This window comes from Salvelinus namaycush, chromosome 23, assembly GCF_016432855.1.
Source record: "Salvelinus namaycush isolate Seneca chromosome 23, SaNama_1.0, whole genome shotgun sequence".
Classification (NCBI taxonomy): Eukaryota; Metazoa; Chordata; class Actinopteri; order Salmoniformes; family Salmonidae; genus Salvelinus; species Salvelinus namaycush.
In genome coordinates, this window is record NC_052329.1 from 37,888,219 (window position 1) to 37,906,712 (window position 18,494).

Below are 18,494 nucleotides of genomic sequence, written 5' to 3' on the forward strand. Positions count from 1 at the left end.
AGGTTATGATTGTGTCAGGCCTGGAACTTTAACGTCTTAATGGCTGTTGGAGTTGAGTCCACTGGGGTTGTGAGCGGAGAAGGACCCTCAGACCTAATAACACAAGCCCCTCATTTTCTCTTCTACCCTCTCCCTCCCTCTCTCCCTTCCTCCCCCATTTCGTCCTCCACATCTCCCTCTCTCGCCACACCAGCTGCGGCTTCTTTATCGTTGCAAGCCAACTCCACCTCTTTCATTTCTCTCCCTCTTTTTCTCTCTCTCTCTCTCTCCATTCAGTCAGCCTTCATCCAATCATCCTGTTCCTCTCTTTCTCTCACAAGTCCAGATCTGTTCATCCTCAATGGTGGTGTTATTCACCCAGTGAAAGCCCATTGGTCAGTGAGCCAATGGCAGCTGATAGATAGAAGGGGCACCTGGGAGAAGTGAGACAGAGGACCCTTTTTACGCCAACATCTTCACATCAGAGAGGACAGATGTGTCTTTAATTTATTTTATCACTCATCTGATGTTAGATATTTATGGTTTGGGTTGTGTTTTTACATGTGTTGGTTTACTACTTGGTGTCCGGGAAATCGGCGCTAGCTGTTGTGTTCAACGTGTAGTATATTGATGGGTCCTGATCATAATCTCCCCCCCCCCCTCCCCTCCCTCCCCTTTTCCCAGTGCCCAGCCAGCCGCCCCAGACTGTGCGGGCCATCTCGGTGACATCCGACGAGGCAGTAATCACCTGGGCGGAGCCCCCGCGTCTGACACTGCACGGCGTGCTGAAGGGTTACCGTGTGGTCTTCTGGTCCCTCTTCCCCGACGGAGGTGGGTGCTGTGGGGGCCCTTCATACCCGCACGCACGGGCACAGGGCCACGAGCAGAGTAACTATCACTTCTACGCCTCTGACCTCTGAGCCCTCCGCCCTGAGTCAACCTCAGTTTGACCTTTAACCTTTCAACCCTCAGCCCTGACCTCTGACTGCTACCTAACCTGGTTTATGTACCAGACCTTATTTACTGGTCTTCCTTTTTTTTTCTGGTGAAATAAAACATGTATTTTGTGAATCCTTGAAACCAACCCCAACCATCAGCCTGCCGCTCTTACTACACATGTTCCAAGCAAATGCCAACGGACCCCTAAACTAGCTGATCATACTACAAACCTGAACCTCCTCAAAGCTACTCCTCGTGCAGCGATACGGTATAAGGGCCGTATTCTGTGTCCAGTTATCCGTCTGTATCTTTGTGCTTTTATTGTTTTCTGTTTGGGAAACACACCCTGAGGACTGATCATATCCTTTCCTCATTTTCCAACTCCTTCCCCGCTCGTCCTCTCTTCTTCCCCTTGTCCTTTTGTCTAACTCTACACACTCTTCACTCTGCTACCCTCTATCCCTCCGTCTCTCTCCATCCCTCTGTCTCTGTCAGAATGGGGCGAGATGCAGAACATCACGACAACTCGTGAGCAGGTGGAGCTGAGAGGGCTGGAGAAGTTCACTAACTACAGTGTGCAGGTGCTGGCCTACACGCAGGCTGGGGACGGGGTCAGGAGTAATGTCCTGTACATTCAGACCCGCGAGGACCGTGAGTACACACACACACACACACACACACACACGCACACAAACATTTTCAGAGGAATGCATACACAAAACATGTTTTGAGGGTGTGGCCTAATGCTAGATAAGGTGTGGGAACCCGGGGTTAGTGTGTGGGGTGTGAGGGGGGGGGGGGTGGATGGCAGGGGGCTGGGGTCAGTGTGTGGGGTGTGAGGGGCAGGATGGATGGATGGATGACAGGACGCTGGGCTGGGGTTAGTTTGTGGGGTGTGAGGGGGTGGATGGATGGCAGGGGGCTGGGGTTAGTTTGTGGGGTGTGAGGGGGTAGATGGATGGATGGATGGATGACAGGGGGCTGGGGTTAGTTTGTGGGGTGTGAGGAGGATGGATGGATGACAGGGGGCTGGGGTTAGTTTGTGGGGTGTGAGGGGGATGGATGGATGACAGGGGGCTGGGCTGGGGTTAGTTTGTGGGGTGTGAGGGGGATGGATGGATGACAGGGGGCTGGGCTGGGGTTAGTTTGTGGGGTGTGAGGGGGGTGGATGGATGACAGGGGGCTGATGTCGGGTTTAGGAAGCTGAGGTTGCTGATTAATGCCTCTTTGTGCTGTGATGTGCTATTACTAGTACTAATGAGAACTAAGAAGCCAAAGGGTGTGTGTTTGGAGGGCATAAGGGTGTGTGTGTGTGTGTGTGTATACATCTACATGTGTGTGTCCAGCTCAGCACCCAGCACAAGGAGAGAGATTAATTATTTGTGGCTTAGAGATAATTAATTTTGTGCTTACACTGGTGGGCTGTGGATTACATCCTCTCCTCCCTGGGGCAAAGCAGGGGTGGGGGCCGGGGTTTGGAAACAGAGAGAAGGAGGGACGGAGGAGAGGAGAGATTCTCAGAAGTCTTATTTCAGAGGAGGTCTTTCTTCTATTCCTCTCTCTCTCCCTCCCTCTCTGTTCTCTATCTTCCTCTTACCCTCTGTATTCTCTCCGTGACTGTCTCTGTGTATGTGTTCTTCAGACTGGCTTTGTGTGTGTGTCTGTGTGTTTGTGTGTGTGTTCCTCTACGTCTGATGTGGGTTGACAGTGTGTCCAGGGGCACCCTCTTCACATACGTCCAAGAGAATTCTCTCTCTTCTCCCTCTTTTCATTCTTCTCGCTCTCCCTAGCTCTGCACCTGGGTCTGTCTCCAGCATATGGAGTAGTGATTGGAGTAGAATTGTGCAAACGCCTCTCTCTCTGTCTCTCTCTCTGTCTCTCTCTCTCTCGCTGTCTCTCTCTCTCTCGCTGTCTCTCTCTCTCTCGCTGTCTCTCTCTCTCTCTCGCTGTCTCTCTCTCTCTCGCTGTCTCTCTCTCTCTCGCTGTCTCTCTCTCTCTCGCTGTCTCTCTCTCTCTCTCGCTGTCTCTCTCGCTGTCTCTCTCTCTGTCTGTCTCTCTGTCTCTCTTGTCTCTGTCTCTCTCTCTCTCTCTGTCTCTCTTGTCTCTGTCTCTGTTAGTCTTGTGAGCCTCTTAAAATTACAGGCTGAGACCAGCAAATCTGCAAAAAGCCTGCTAACTGTAAAACATCCCTAAGACCTTCTCTTTCCATGACAGATTGACCAGGTGAATTCAGGTGAAAGACATGATCACTTATTGATGTCACTTGTTAAATCCACTTCAATCAGTGTAGAGGAAGGGGAGGAGATGGGTTAAACAATGATTTTTAAGCCTTGAGACAACTGAGACATGGATTGTGTATGTGTGCCATTCAGAGGGTGAATGGGCAAGACAAAAGATGTAAGTACCTTTTGAACGGGATATGGTAGTAGGTGCCAGGCGCACCGGTTTAAGTGTGTCAAAAACTGAAATACTGCTGGGTTTTTAACTCTCAACAGTTTCCCATGTGTATCAAGAATGGTCCAGCCAACTTGAGACAACTGTGGGAAGCACACTTTCGACCCCTTGTAGAGTCCATGCCCTGACAAATTGAGTGTTTTACAACAAGCTGAATATTCCACGTCACACCGTGAAGGAGCAAGCAGTTACAGTATTGCTCTTTATGTTGATGTCCATTTGACATCAATCCTTTGTCTCTTCCCATTTCCTTTCCTCTCTGTAACGGTCTCTATCTCCTTCTCTCTCTCTCTGTGACTCAGACCCTGGCCCCCCGGCTGGCATCAAAGCTGTGCCCTCATCCACCAGCAGTGTGGTGGTTTCCTGGCTACCCCCGCACAAGCCCAATGGAATCATCCGCAAGTACACCATCTACTGCTCTAGCCCTGGATCAGGCCAACCGGTGAGTTGGGAGAGGGGTTGAATGGGGGTTTTGTCCGTCATTGGGTTTTGTCCATCTTACTCACTTGGAGGGTCTCTTGACACAAATTATAATACACTCTCCTCTGAATGTGTTTGTGTTTGTTTGTCTACAAGTATTTTCGTGTCTATCCCTGTGTGTGTGTGTGTGTGTGTGTGTGTGTGTGCATGTGCGTGCATGCATGTGGTCTGATGCTGCAGTATCAGCAGGATGAGTGTGAAATAAGCTGTCCTCATACCGCAGTGTGTGTGCGTGTAACTTCACCCTTCTGCTTCATTTGCATATCTGCGTCTCATCACGTTGCCAGGACAACCTCATCTGTTCATCAACGAGTGCAGGAAACAAGCTGACAGCAAAGACACACACGCACACTCACACGCACACTCTCTCTCTCTCTCTTTTACAGCTATACAGCAAGTTCTGAAATGCATGCATAAAACACCTCTTCCAGCAAATTCACACAGACATACACACACACAGATATTATGTGTACCTTTACACCAAATGAATGCACCCCATTCCAGACATACACATGCTCACTCTACTCCTCTTCTCTCTCTCTCTCTCTCTCCTGGCCCCCACGCAGAGTGAGGGATGATTACTATGTAAATGAGTGCGACTGGAGAGAGGGATGAGGGGAGGGTGGGTCAGACACGCCGCGCGGGGAGTACTTTTGTTCCTCTTTTCATTATCTCCCTCTATCGCTCCCCGGATTAGCGCTATCTCCACGCCGGAGGAATATTTTAATATCCGTTACACACTCTGACACTCCTCCCCTCCCCTCCCACCATCCATCCATCCATCCTCTAGGAAGATAAGGAGAGGTACGAGAGAGCACACTAGAAGGAGAGGGAAGGGAGACAGGGAGGGGGGAGGGAGAAAGAGGGGGAACAGAGGGAAGAGAAGAAAGCTGTGATGAACCTAGCCACCCCAGTAGATCCCTACAGGCCTGCGTTCAGTTGAGAAACAGTGGAAAAACAACATGAACACGTGAATAAATGTGCCCAGAATAAACCTTTCTGCACCACAACAGTTTGATAGTGATACTGTATGAGTATGGAGATATGCTCTTCTCTCTCTCGCTCTCTAGTCTGAGTAGAGATTAGCAGCACAGTGACAGGCTGAGCTGCTGGAGGGCCACAGACTCACTTGATGGGAGGGGAAGGCGGTGCTCTTCCTGGGTGCTGGGGCACCTGGGGGGTGTTTGATGGGCGTGGTGAATGGGTGTGTGTATGTATTGACAGTGATGAGGATGTGTCTAGACAGCAGACACACGGCTGGCTTAAACACACCGCAATTACACAGAGCCCTGGCATCCATCCCCAGGTCATATCTGCCACAGTGTGTGTGCGTAATGCATGTTTGTGTGTATCAGCCGCTGTGTGTAATAGTGTGTGTGTGTGTGTGTGTGTGTGTGTGTGTGTGTGTGTGTGTGTGTGTGTGTGTGTGTGTGTGTGTGTGTGTGTGTGTGTGTGTGTGTGTGTGTGTGTGTGTGTGTGTGTGTGTGTGTGTGTGTGTGTGTGTGTGTGTGTGTGAGAGAGAGAGAGTCCTTGTGCTCTCCTCTGCTGTTGCCTGCAGGAGATAGCCCTCATTAGACCGTCTGATTGTTCATGATATCTCTGGCTGACTGATTGTTCTGTCCTCCGTTGTCTCCCTCCCTCGCTCTTGTCTAACCGTCTGCACTCCCCACGGTCTCCTCCTCACTTCCTCGACCCTCTCGCTCTCTCTCCCAGAGGGGGCCTGTGTGCTCCCCATGCTCTCTCCCCTCACCCATCTGTCTCCCATCCCTCCTCCGGATCAACTCTACACTCATATACACACTCTAGCATTTTGACTGCAGGGAAATAATGTAACAGAGAAAAAGTTCCGGGAAACACGTTGTCTGTGCTGCTTTTCAGAGGCAACCTCAAGCTCCCTGCGTCTATCGGTAGTAGTAGCTGTCTTGTCCTGATTGCGTAGCGCAGAGTGTCTGCTCTTTTCCATCATTCTTATAGCGTCTGGAGCCCATCTCAGAGTAGGAGTGCTGATCTAGGATCTGTCCATATAATCTTGTTCATTGTGGTCTTAAAGGTAAAACAGATTCTAGATCAGCGCGGGAGTGGACAGTGTGATGTTTTCTCCCCCAGGCCCCCAGTGAGTACGAGGCCAACCCCGAGCTGCTGTTCTACCGGGTCACCCACCTGAACCGCGGACAGCAGTACCTCATCTGGGCCGCCGCCGTCACCACCGCCGGACGGGGGAACATCAGCGACAAGGTCACTGTGGAGCCTGCTGGGAAGGGTGAGCCCTCCACAGGGGGAAGGGGGCATGGGGATGGCTTTAAGGGGTTACAGGGTTGGTTAACCTCTGGCTTTTAGAATCCCCTCCGTCAATCCCTCCGTCACAGATTTGTCCCTGCCCCTCTTCCCTTTCTTTTCTCTCTCTCTATTTTTCATGATTTCTCTCGCTCCTCGATTACTTTTTTTCTCTCCCTCTCCTCTCTCTATTTATCTCTCCCTCTCCCCTTTCTCGCTCTCTCCCTCTCTTCTCTTCTCTATCTCTCTCTCTCCCACTTTTTCCTCTCTCCTCTTTCTATAACTCCTGTCCATCCTCTCCTGATTTGATAGAGAGCAGGTTGTTTGACAGAGGCCGGTGTTCTTAATGAGGATACGAAGACCTACAGGGCACTGGTCAGATGAGCTGGCCTGCCCTGGATGGGGGAGGAGGGGAGGGAGGGAGGGACGGTGAGAGATGACGGGGGCGGACCTGGTTAATACACAGAGCAGTAGAGGGGCAGACTGGGCAAATGAAGAGGGCAGTTGAATCAATAGCCTTTGGATTGAAGAGAGGGGGAGCGAATGAGTAAGAGAGTGCACTCTCGGTACGTACACGCTCCTTTTCTCTCCCTTCCTGTGACAGAGCCAGTCTCTTTCTCGTGTGTGTGTGTGTGTGTGTGACGGTGTCTCTCTGTGCCAGCTGATAAGCAGCAGTAGTAAAAGGCTGTATGCTCCAGGCTGGCCCACTCAATACTGCATTCAGCCACAGCACAAGGGCACTAGCATTAAGACGTCAAGAGTGCAGAATACAGTGAGAGAGAGAGACGTGTGCGTACATGAGACATGCAAACACAAAAAGGTTCCATGTGAATGAGAACAGGCCCTTGCTGAAGGAGCCATCAGTCATATTCATTCATTTAGATATGTTCCCTCTTTTATGTCGTCTTTCCTTTGTCACTGAAATGTGTGAGATCCTGTTCCCTCAAACTGTACAGTGTACGCCTTGTTTGATTAAATGAAAATACATGAAATGGAAAAAAGTCCATGAAGAATTAGCATACTGTTGAGTAAAATTTGAAAAACAGACCTATTACCTCTCAAAGCAACTCTTTGTCAACTTGTGTCACTCCCTCCCTCAGCCCCAGCTAAGATCCTATCGTTCGGAGGTACAGTGACCACTCCCTGGATGAAGGAGGTGAGGCTACCCTGCAGCTCCGTGGGCGAACCCACCCCCACCATCAAATGGACCAAAGACAGGTGAGACCCTAACCTCCTCAGCCCCTCCTCTCTGTCAGTCTACCCCGACACACTACCACCGTAACTACCTCACTCCATCTCTGGATCCCCAACTCCACCATCCACTGGACCAGTGTTAAATCAGTGTTTACGTCAGCGTTCCCTCGCTCTCTCTACCTCTCTCTTTCTCGCTCTCTCTCTCTCCCTCTCTCTTTCTCGCTCTCTCTCTCTTTCTCTCCCTCCCTCCCTCTATCTCAGTGAGGACACGGCCATCCCGGTGACTTTGGACGGTCAGAGGCTCATCATGGCCAATGGCACACTGGTCCTGCGCTCTGTGAAAGCTGAGGATTCTGGGTACTACACGTGCACGGCCACCAACACGCTGGGCTTTGACACCATCATTGTCAACCTGCTGGTGCAAGGTGAGACCCAGCGCACTGGAATCACCCTCTTTTTTTATTGGTCGACCAGTTGTGATGTAGTACGCTGACCATGTGTGTCTGTCCCCCTGTAGTTCCTCCAGACCAGCCCCGTCTGACTGTCTCCACCACCTCCTCCACCTCTATCACCCTGGCCTGGATCCCCGGGGACAACGGAGGATCCGCCATCAGAGGTATTTACCAGTCTTGCTCTGAGTGAGCATGTGTTTACATTTGCTTTATTTTTTTATATGTTTTATGTAGCTCACTCCTCTCTCCAGCGATTCGCCCAACGCCTCTGTGCATTTCTCTTTCTTTCCATCCCTATATCTATCATTCAGTCCCACGTGCCCCGTCCTTCTCCTCTCTCCCTCATTTAGTCTTTCCATTCATCCTCTGTCTCTCTCTCTCTGCTTGCCCTCTGTCCATCTCTCCGTTCTGTCTCTTTGTTAGTTTGCATACCGTGCTATCTGTTTATTGACTGGTGGTCCACTGTTTTGGTTCCTAGTTAAGGAGCTGTCTCGTTGATTATCTGACTACCGTGATGTGTGTGTGTGTGTGTGTGTGTGTTCAGTGTGCGTATTAGTTCAGTGGGCTCTATTTTAACAAACCTAACTGTTGACACTAGTGCTTTAGGTCCAGGGGAGTCAGTAATACTTTTGTAATTTTCACAGACGTTATTATGAGCGCAATAGCTGGCGGTGGAGCGACAGGGCTGGGTTTGGATGAATAAACAAGTTGTAGGCCTGCCAAGGGCTTGTCCACTCAGTGGCATAATAGTGTGTGCGTTTGTCTCATGTTCTGTAGGTTATGGATGGTCTTTGCATTGCCATCCAACTCCAAATCGTCTGGGGGCGGCGGATTTGATCATCCTAGTCCATTGTCGATTGATACTACAGTTTATTAAATAGCATAGGCCACAGTAACGAGTGATAGAGAAACAGTTGCCCATCTCGGCGCAAGCAAGCTTTGTTCGCTTGCGTACCATGCTATCTGTTTATTGACGTGCTGTCCACTCTGTTTTGGTTCCCGGTTAGGGGAGCTGTCTCATTGACTATCTGACTACCATGCGGTGTGTGTGTTCACTTTTTCGTGCAATTTGCAGTGTACATATTTGTTCAGTGGGCTCTGGTAAATTACCAATCCTAGCGCTTAGGTTTGAAAATAGAATGGCGGATTGAACAGGTCGAAATTGCAAAGGAGCGTGCGTTTTGACAATTGCATTGGCTTCACAGCAGCCATAACATAGAGCCCAGTATACACACCTTTTCAACAGGCAGTCTTTGATTCACTTTGCCTGTGTTTGTATTAGTGTATCTCTCTCTGTAAGTGTGTCTGTCCCTCCGGATGTCTGTCTGTATGTCCTGTGTCTGGTGTGTCTCTGTCCATAAGGTGGTCTGTGGGACTGACAGTAGCTACCATGTTCATAGGAGCCTACGACTAATCCTGGCACCCTGTGCCATGTGATCCACTGATGACAGTGTAGACATAGACTCCTCAGTTCCCCGGGCGCTGAAGACGTGGATGTCGATTACGGCAGCCCCCCCGCACCTATCTGATTCAGAGGGGTGGGGTTAAACGTGGAAGACACATTTCAGTTGAATGCATTCAGTTGGGGATGGTATGGAGAGGGAGACTGGTTGGCTTTATCCACTGTTTGTCTGGGAAAGTAGTAATACCTCTAAAAGCACACTAAAAAGCCAGTAGGCTTTCTACACAGGTCAATCCATCTGGCATGCCACCCTTTATTGTGCCATCTGCCAGCGAGAGAGAAAGACAGACAGAGATGGAGGGAGAGAGCGAGAGAGAGAGCGAGAGCACAAGAGAAGGGAAAAGAGCTAAGAGAGAGTTATAAACAGACTATAAATCCAAGGCAGCTGATTATGACTGCAGATGCCGTATTGTGTTCTCATTTGCATATATGCCCGGTCAGCGCCCTCCCAAACCCAGCTGGGGGCTTCTGGGAAAGTAATGGCGGCATAGAACATGTCATAAATGCAGCCTTATCCATCTGGATCTATGGTAGTGGAGGAGATGTATGACGCACCATCCCCCTCTGGTGTTATCCAGCGGTACTGACACAATGACATCTGAACCTGGCTGAATGAACGCGCGTTTAAATGTTCAAGTGTTTACATGTAATGTATTTTTGTCAAATTTTCTCTATTTTATCAGAAGGTTAAAAAAAACAATCTGAAAATAAGAAAAATGTGCACTTATCGTGTGTGTGTGTGTGTGTGTGTGTGTGTGTGTGTTCCCCAGGTTTCGTGCTGCAGTACTCGGTGGACAACATGGAGGGGTGGAGGGATGTGTTCATCAGTTCCAGTGAGAGGTCCTTCAAGCTGGACAACCTACGCTGTGGCACCTGGTACAAGGTCAAACTGGCCGCCAAGAACAGCGTGGGAGCGGGACGCATCAGTGAAATCATCGAGGCTAAGACCCACGGACGAGGTGAGGGGTAGGAGGAGAGGGAGAGGATGGATTGGGGGATACAGGGACATGGGAGGGTTTAGTCGACAGGAGAGACGAGGAGGGGCAGAGAGGGAGGAGCTAAAGTAGATGTTTATAGCTGTGAGAGGGGTAATGGTTATGGCTGTGAGAGGGGTAATGGTTATGGCTGTGAGAGGGGTAATGGTTGTGGCTGTGAGAGGGGTAACGGTTATGAGAGGGGTAACGGTTATGAGAGGGGTAACGGTTATGAGAGGGGTAACGGTTATGAGAGGGGTAACGGTTATGAGAGGGGTAACGGTTGTGAGAGGGGTAACGGTTGTGAGAGGGGTAACGGTTGTGAGAGGGGTAACGGTTGTGAGAGGGGTAACGGTTGTGAGAGGGGTAACGGTTGTGAGAGGGGTAACGGTTGTGAGAGGGGTAACGGTTGTGAGAGGGGTAACGGTTCTGGCTGTGAGAGGGGTAACGGTTATAGCTGTGAGAGGGGTAACGGTTATAGCTGTGAGAGGGTTAACGGTTATAGCTGTGAGAGGGTTAACGGTTATGGCTGTGAGAGGGGTAATGGTTTGCGTTAACCAATAAAAAGGGGGATTCCAGTGCGCTGGGGCTCACCTTGCACCAGCAGGCTGACAATGATGTTGTCAAAGCCCAGCGTGTTGGTGGCCGTGCACGTGTAGTACCCAGAATCCTCAGCTTTCACCGAGCGCAGGACCAGTGTGCCATTGGCCTTGATGAGCCTCTGACCGTCCAGAGTCACCGGGATGGCCATGTCCTCACTGAGATAGATAGAGGGAGGGAGGGAGAGAGAGAGCGAGAAAGAGAGTGGTAGAGAGAGAGAGAGAGAGCGAGAAAAAGAGTGGTAGAGAGTGAGAAAGAGAGCGGTAGAGAGAGAGCGAGAAAAAGAGTGGTAGAGAGTGAGAAAGAGAGCGGTAGAGAGAGAGCGAGAAAGAGAGAGGTAGAGAGAGAGAGCGAGGGAACGCTGACGTAAACACTGATTTAACACTGGTCCAGTGGATGGTGGAGTTGGGGATCCAGAGATGGAGGGAGGTAGTTACGGTGGTAGTGTGTCGGGGTAGACTGACAGAGAGGAGGGGCTGAGGAGGTTAGGGTCTCACCTGTCTTTGGTCCATTTGATGGTGGGGGTGGGTTCGCCCACGGAGCTGCAGGGTAGCCTCACCTCCTGTGAGAGGGGTAATGATTATGGCTGTGAGAGGGGTGAAGGTTATAGCTGTGAGAAGGGTGAAGGTTATAGCTGTGAGCGGGGTGAAGGTTATAGCTGTGAGCGGGGTGAAGGTTATAGCTGTGAGCGGGGTGAAGGTTATAGCTGTGAGCGGGGTGAAGGTTATAGCTGTGAGAGGGGTGAAGGTTATAGCTGTGAGAGGGGTGAAGGTTATGGCTGTGAGAGGGGTGAAGGTTATGGCTGTGAGAGGGGTGAAGGTTATGGCTGTGAGAGGGTTGAAGGTTATAGCTGTGAGAGGGGTGAAGGTTATGGCTGTGAGAGGGGTGACGGTTATGGCTGTGAGAGGGGTGACGGTTATGGCTGTGGGAGGGGTGACGGTTATGGCTGTGGGAGGGGTGACGGTTATGGCTGTGGGAGGGGTGACGGTTATGGCTGTGGGAGGGGTGACGGTTATGGCTGTGGGAGGGGTGACGGTTATGGCTGTGGGAGGGGTGACGGTTATGGCTGTGGGAGGGGTGACGGTTATGGCTGTGGGAGGGGTGACGGTTATGGCTGTGGGAGGGGTGACGGTTATGGCTGTGAGAGGGGTGACGGTTATGGCTGTGGGAGGGGTGACGGTTATGGCTGTGAGAGGGGTGACGGTTATGGCTGTGGGAGGGGTGACGGTTATGGCTGTGGGAGGGGTGACGGTTATGGCTGTGGGAGGGGTGACGGTTATGGCTGTGGGAGGGGTGACGGTTATGGCTGTGGGAGGGGTGACGGTTATGGCTGTGAGAGGGGTGACGGTTATGGCTGTGAGAGGGGTAATGAGGTAGATTCATAGAATTCAATCCCACTTACCATATCACAATATTTGAAGATATTGTTAAAAACTGTTAAGTGAGAACCAACACCTTCCTGCCCCGCCTCTTCCAGAGCCCCAGTTCAATAAGGAACAGCCGGTGTTCACCCACGTCAACTCTACCCACGCCCGGCTCAACCTGCAGGGCTGGGCGAGCGGTGGCTGTCCCATCACGGCCGTGCTGCTGGAGTTCAGACCTAAGGGGAACTGGGCGTGGCAGAGCGTGCGCACCAACGCCACGGCCGACGTGTTCCTGGCTGAGCTCCGCGAGGCCACCTGGTACGAGCTGAAGATGAAGGCGTGTAACAGCGCCGGCTGCGGGAACCAGAGCTCTCAGTTCGCCACGCTGGACTACGACGGCAGTGAGTACAAGCTGGTTTAATTGCTCTGGCCTGTGTGGTCCAGTGGTTAGTGTCGCGGACTCTGAGTCGGAGAATGCCAAGAGTGTGCAAAGCTGTCATCAAGGCAAAGGGTGGCTACTTTGAAGAATCTCAAATATAAAATACATTTTGATTTGTAACACTTTTGGTTACTACATGATTCTGTGTTATTTCACAGTTTTGATGTCTTCACTGTTATTCTACAATGTAGAAAATAGTAAAAAAAATAATAATAATTGTGAGTAGGTGTGTCCAAACTTTTGACTGGTACTGTATTTAAAACCTGATATAATGACATATAACCTTGTCATATAACCTGATATATTTTCTAAGCAGGTACCATCCCTCCCATCAAGTCAGCGCGGCCGGAGGGCGACGACGTCAAGAAGCTCTTCTCCATCGGCTGCCCCGTCATCCTAGTCACTCTGGTCGTCGCCCTGCTCTTCATCATCCGCAAGAAACGCAAAGAGAAGAGACTGAAGCGACTGAGAGGTGAGGGAGGGAAAGGGGGTGAGGAAGAGAGAGGTGTGGAGAAGAGCTATGGGGTTGAGTAAGGGAGGGAGCGAAAGAGAGGAGAGGGGTGAGAAGAAAGCTGGATCTGGGGTGAGAGAACGAAGGAGAGGTGTGGAGAAGAGACTGAGGGGTGAGCGAGAGGGAGGACATTTTGGAGAGAGCGTAAGGAAGATCTGACTTAATTGTGTTCCATATAACTGAAGCCCTGCTCTTTACGTTCCCTCTAGATGCCAAAAGCCTGGCTGAGATGCTGATCAGGTAATATAGCTTATCTCTGCTGTTCCTCTGTTTACAAAGGAAACATTCAAACACACTGAAATTAACATTTTAGAAAACATTGGTTACCATTCCTCTCGATACAGTAAATGTCTTAAAAGACGGATAGATAAATCCTATTTCTGAAAAAGGGGATTTACGCTCTGTGTGTGTGTGTGTGTGTGTGTGTGTGTGTGTGTGTGTGTGCCTTGTGTCCCTGGAGCAGTAAGAATAACCGGAGCTTTGACACCCCTGTGAAGGGGCCCCCCCAGGGCCCCCGACTCCACATCGATATCCCCAGAGTCCAGCTGCTCATCGAGGACAAGGAGGGCATCAAACAGATCGGTGTGTGTGTGTGTGTGTGTGTGTGTGTGTGTGTGTGTGTGTGTGTGTGTGTGTGTGTGTGTGTGTGTGTGTGTGTGTGTGTGTGTGTGTGTGTGTGTGTGTGTGTGTGTGTGTGTGTGTGTGTGTGTGTGTGTGTGTGTGTGTGTTTTGATGAGTGCCTACCTGATACGGATGTTATTACTATTTCCGACCTACACTATAATGCAAATTTGAGTTCATGAATGAGTATGAATCATCAGTCGTGAATAATCGTTGCTTCTGTCAATCCCTCTGCTAGGTGAAGACAAAGCCACCATCCCAGTGACGGACACAGAGTTCAGCCAGAACGTGAATCCACAGAGCTTCTGTACGGGCGTGTCTGTGCATCACCCCGCCCTCATCCAGAACACCGGCCCTCTGATTGACATGTCCGACATCAGACCAGGGACCAGTAAGTGGAGAGCCCTAACTGCCCTACATCGTAGAGTTCTGTTCTATCTTGTCCATTCCTTCCATCATTGCCTTCAACTTGCTGACTCATGTGTCCTCCTCCCTTTCTCCCACCTCCTTCCTCCCTCTCCCCCACCTCCTTCCTCCCACCTCTCCTCCTTCCTTCCTCTCCTCCTTCCTACCTTCCTCCCACCTCTCCTCCTTTCTACCTTCCTCCCACCTCTCCTCCTTTCTACCTTCCTCCCACCTCTCCTCCTTCCTCCCTTCCTCCCACCTCTCCCCCTGTCCTTCCTCCCACCTCTCCTCCTTCCTCCACCTCTCCTACCTTCCTCTCCTCCTTCCTACCTTCCTCCCACCTCTCCTCCTTTCTACCTTCCTCCCGCCTCCTCCTCTCTTCCATCTCCTCCCTCCCTCTCGCCCCCGGTAGACCCGGTGTCGAGGAAGAGCGTGAAGTCGGCCCACAGTACGAGGAACCGCTACTCCAGCCAGTGGACCCTGACCAAGTGCCAGTCGTCCACGCCCGCCCGTACCCTCACCTCTGACTGGCGCACCGTGGGCTCCCAGCATGGCATCACCGTCACCGAGAGCGACAGCTACAGCGCCAGCCTCTCACAGGACACGGGTGAGCCTGGCATATCTTGCACACACACTCATGATATATACACACACACACACACAGTATTGACACATACATACATACAAACATATGCGAAGGACACAAGTGAGCCACCCAAAACATAGGCTACATACACACACACTGTAGTGCAAGGAGATGGTGTAAGATTGGCGCATTTCATGTACAACACCAACTCTCTCTCTCTCCCTCTCTGTCGCTCTCTCGCTCTCGTTCTGTCTCTGTTGCTCTCTCTGTCTCTGTCACGCTCTCCCGCTCTCGCTCGCCCTTTGTCTCCCTCGCTCTCCCTCTCTGTCGCTCTCTCCTGCTCTCCCTCTCTTTGTCATCAGATAAGGGGCGTAACAGCATGGTGTCCACAGAGAGCGCGTCCTCCACCTATGAGGAGCTGGCGCGGGCCTACGAACACGCCAAGCTTGAGGAGCACCTGCAGCACGCCAAGTTTGAGATCACCGAGTGCTTCATCTCCGACAGCTCCTCAGACCAGATGACCACGGGAACCAACGACAACGCCGACAGCATGACCTCCATGAGCACGCCGTCCGAGACGGGCCTGTGTCGCTTCACCGCCTCGCCACCCAAACCCCAGGACTACGACCGCGGCAGACCTACCAACGTGGCCGTGCCCATCCCCCACCGCGCCAACAAGAGCGAGTGGACTGGCAAAAGTGAGTATGAGACCTGCCCTTGATTAGAATGATCCTATAGGTCGGTGTAATGTAAAGGCCTCTAAGCATGGTTAGGGTGAGCAGGGTTGATTGTTGTACTTTAGACACATACCGGTACTCTGACAAATAACAAATGTGCATGATAAAGATGCTTGTCAAATCCTCTTTCATTCCCTCATCCCAGGTGACTACTGTAACCTTCCCCTCTACATGAAGACAGACCCTTTCTTCAGGAAGCAGTCGGAGCTGCATGACCCGTGCCCGGTGGTGCCGCCCCGCGAAGCCTCCATCCGCAGCCTGGCCCAGCGGGCGTACCACACCCAGGGCCGCCACATGACTCTGGACTCCTCCAAGCAGCAGGAGGCTCTGACTGTGGGCCACGCTGGCCTGACCGGCCTCAGCGGCTCAGGGGGAGCATCAGGGGGTGGTAGTGGTGTAGGAGGGGCGACTGGAGGGCCGTCTGGTGGTTCCAGCACCACCTCCCTGTCTCAGAGGACTCTCACCATGCCCGGTTCCTCCTCTTCCTCTGCCCAGAGCGCTGCTGCTGCCGCTACCGCCTCGGCCAGCGGGGGAGCCACGGGGGGAGACTCCAGAGACTCTCTGCTGGAGAGCAGCTCGTCAGGCCTGGGCAGACTAGAGAGACAGAAGCAGGCGGCTGGTGGAGCCTACTCCAAATCGTATACATTGGTGTAGCTGGAGCAACTGGTGTAGATGTTGGAGCCTTGGGAAGGGTTAGGGGCCACACAGACACACGTACACACAGCTGGCGCCTGCACTGTCAGGCCAAAGGGGCCGCCAGGCAGGGGCCAGATTGGGGGTTTTATAGCACAGGAGTTCGTCTTCTTTCTGCCAGTTTGTGTTTTCTCTGTCTATCCTTTTCTCTCTCTCTGTTTCTCTCTGTCTCGTTCTCTTCCTCTCTCTATCTATTTTTTTTATTTGACCTTCCCTGGAAATAACTTGCCAAACGCAACATAATTGTAATATTTGTTTTTTCAAACTTTTTTTTTCTCTCTCTCTTTCTCTCTCATTATCTGTTAAGACACATCAGAACTTATGCACAAAATACTTTCTATGTGCACTTCTTGTCTTGAATTCAGAACGGTAAACGGAAAAAAAAAACAATATATTTAGTTTCACATAAACCTGTCGAGATGTTTTAGGCCGTTTTACGTGTTCCTTTTCACGTCTCTGAACAGAGAGTTCAGAGTTCGTACAGGAGCGCATTGCCACGGAAAGTGCTTATGCACAAAGCAACAACCTTGGTGTCTGTCTCTGGCCCTCCAAAGCCATCCTGGTACGGACTCACACAAACAGGTAACAGACTGTGGTTTCAACGACGATGTTGGAGGAGTCTTGGGGGATTTTTTTCACGCAATTCATGACACGGTATAGAGTGTTGATGACTCTTTTATAGGACACCAGGAAACGGAGCGGGGGGGGACAAAACTGGAATCGTCTTCACACAAAAGATGAATCAGATTTTTTTGTGTTTTTTTTTGGAATATATATACTCATGTGCATTAAAAGAGGGTAGAATGGATTCACAGAACCTTCACGAGCCTGCGTGTGTGCGTGTATATGTGTAAATATGTATACATGTGGCTGGCACACACCTGCAGTGGACCTTTCTAATCAATCTGTATGCTGACTCCTTGGCGGAGGCGTGAGTTGAAAACCCCCTGTCCATCTGCTACTGAACAGTGTTTTGGGGACGATGATGTCACACTGTATGACGTCACATGTCGGTCTCTCCCTTCTGGACTTTGGTTGGCCTGTGTGATTGACACTGGCAGCATCGCCTTGGAGACAATGAGTTGATTTGCCGTGCATTAGAGGTGCCACCCCTCCTCTGGGTCCTCTCTCTCTCGTTCTCTCCGTCCCCCTGAAGCAGGAAGAAGACCCTTTGTTCTCTCGTTAATTTGCGCTTGGTGCCAGACACCCCCATTCCTTCATACTACCCCTCGGTCTACCCAAACCCCTGTAACCCTTCCCCACCACCCCACACCCCCATACCCCACCCCATCCATACAGTCTCACTGTGACCTTCTAGCACACTCTGCTAGGCAGACAGACATTTATGACAATAGTTGGGACTGACTGATAAATGGACAACAGAAAGACTGACTGATAAAAGATTAAACGGACAAGAAGATGGATGGATGAACAAGTTTCAGATTGAAACAGAGGAGAATATACAAACGTGATAATGCAGCGAGGAAAGAGTTGTGTAAGTGTTTAGGGAAGGATGAAAGAGATGGCAGGTGAACATGAGTTATTCTTATGAAATGAAGGAGTCTCAAGAATAAATATGTTGTCTAAGGCCCCCCCATCCCACTAAAATGTATTTAAACGTATTGTCGGGTTCTGTTGACGTTTCTGTTTTTATTTATATTATTCATTATACACCCAAAGCTTAGCACCATGACAAAGAAACGTCCCCCAAAAAATAAATAATTGCTCAAAATATTTGCAATGGAACATTTCAAATCAGGGCTCTCACAATATATAAAAAAATATATATACAATATGTGTTGTCAAAGATATGTACATATATATTTATATCTAAATATATAGCAAATATATAACTATTGAATAAAGCAGAGAGATATAAAGTCATCGTAATTAAAAAATATATAAAAAGTGAGACAATCGCTCAGCGGAAGAAGCCGTAGGTTAGGAGGAAGATGAAGGAAGAGGAGAAAGTGGGCCGAAGAACGGGAAACGGCTAGCACAACCAAGAAAGATATAGATAGATGAAATAGAGAGCGAGCTACAGTATCTGAGGCCGAGTTTGGGGATGTGAACATTGATGCCATGGCCTCATGGGCGTTTGCCCCTGTGCCAGGTACATAGGTAGCTACAATGCAGGAGCAGAGCTACACCAAACATTCCATTCAGGATGCAAAGTGTCTAAGTAGTTAATGATGGGTAGGACCTTAGCCAGTGAGGTCCGTTGCCAACTAATGCGGTCGATAAGCATTTTGTAATGGTCAGAATGACTTGTGGTCTGTGAACCCAATGGCAGCCAGTGTGGTTACTGTGTCTAATAACATCCGACCTGT

General features: G+C 50.5%; 1 protein-coding gene across 1 annotated transcript in view; it reads left to right on the forward strand.

Annotated features, from left to right (window-relative positions):
- The window catches only part of LOC120018669 (Down syndrome cell adhesion molecule-like protein 1 homolog), a 139,415-nt gene extending 123,290 nt beyond the window's left edge, over positions 1-16,125 (forward strand). The window contains exons 18-33 of the mRNA XM_038961868.1: positions 664-810; positions 1,414-1,569; positions 3,675-3,814; positions 5,959-6,112; positions 7,227-7,344; positions 7,582-7,745; positions 7,838-7,936; positions 10,005-10,193; positions 12,286-12,573; positions 12,928-13,083; positions 13,332-13,362; positions 13,586-13,704; positions 13,982-14,134; positions 14,561-14,755; positions 15,097-15,414; positions 15,617-16,125. Coding sequence (XP_038817796.1) covers positions 664-810; positions 1,414-1,569; positions 3,675-3,814; positions 5,959-6,112; positions 7,227-7,344; positions 7,582-7,745; positions 7,838-7,936; positions 10,005-10,193; positions 12,286-12,573; positions 12,928-13,083; positions 13,332-13,362; positions 13,586-13,704; positions 13,982-14,134; positions 14,561-14,755; positions 15,097-15,414; positions 15,617-16,125 — 2,936 coding nt within the window. The remainder of the gene's footprint in view (positions 1-663; positions 811-1,413; positions 1,570-3,674; positions 3,815-5,958; positions 6,113-7,226; positions 7,345-7,581; positions 7,746-7,837; positions 7,937-10,004; positions 10,194-12,285; positions 12,574-12,927; positions 13,084-13,331; positions 13,363-13,585; positions 13,705-13,981; positions 14,135-14,560; positions 14,756-15,096; positions 15,415-15,616) is intronic.
- The last annotated feature ends 2,369 nt before the right edge of the window (positions 16,126-18,494 follow it).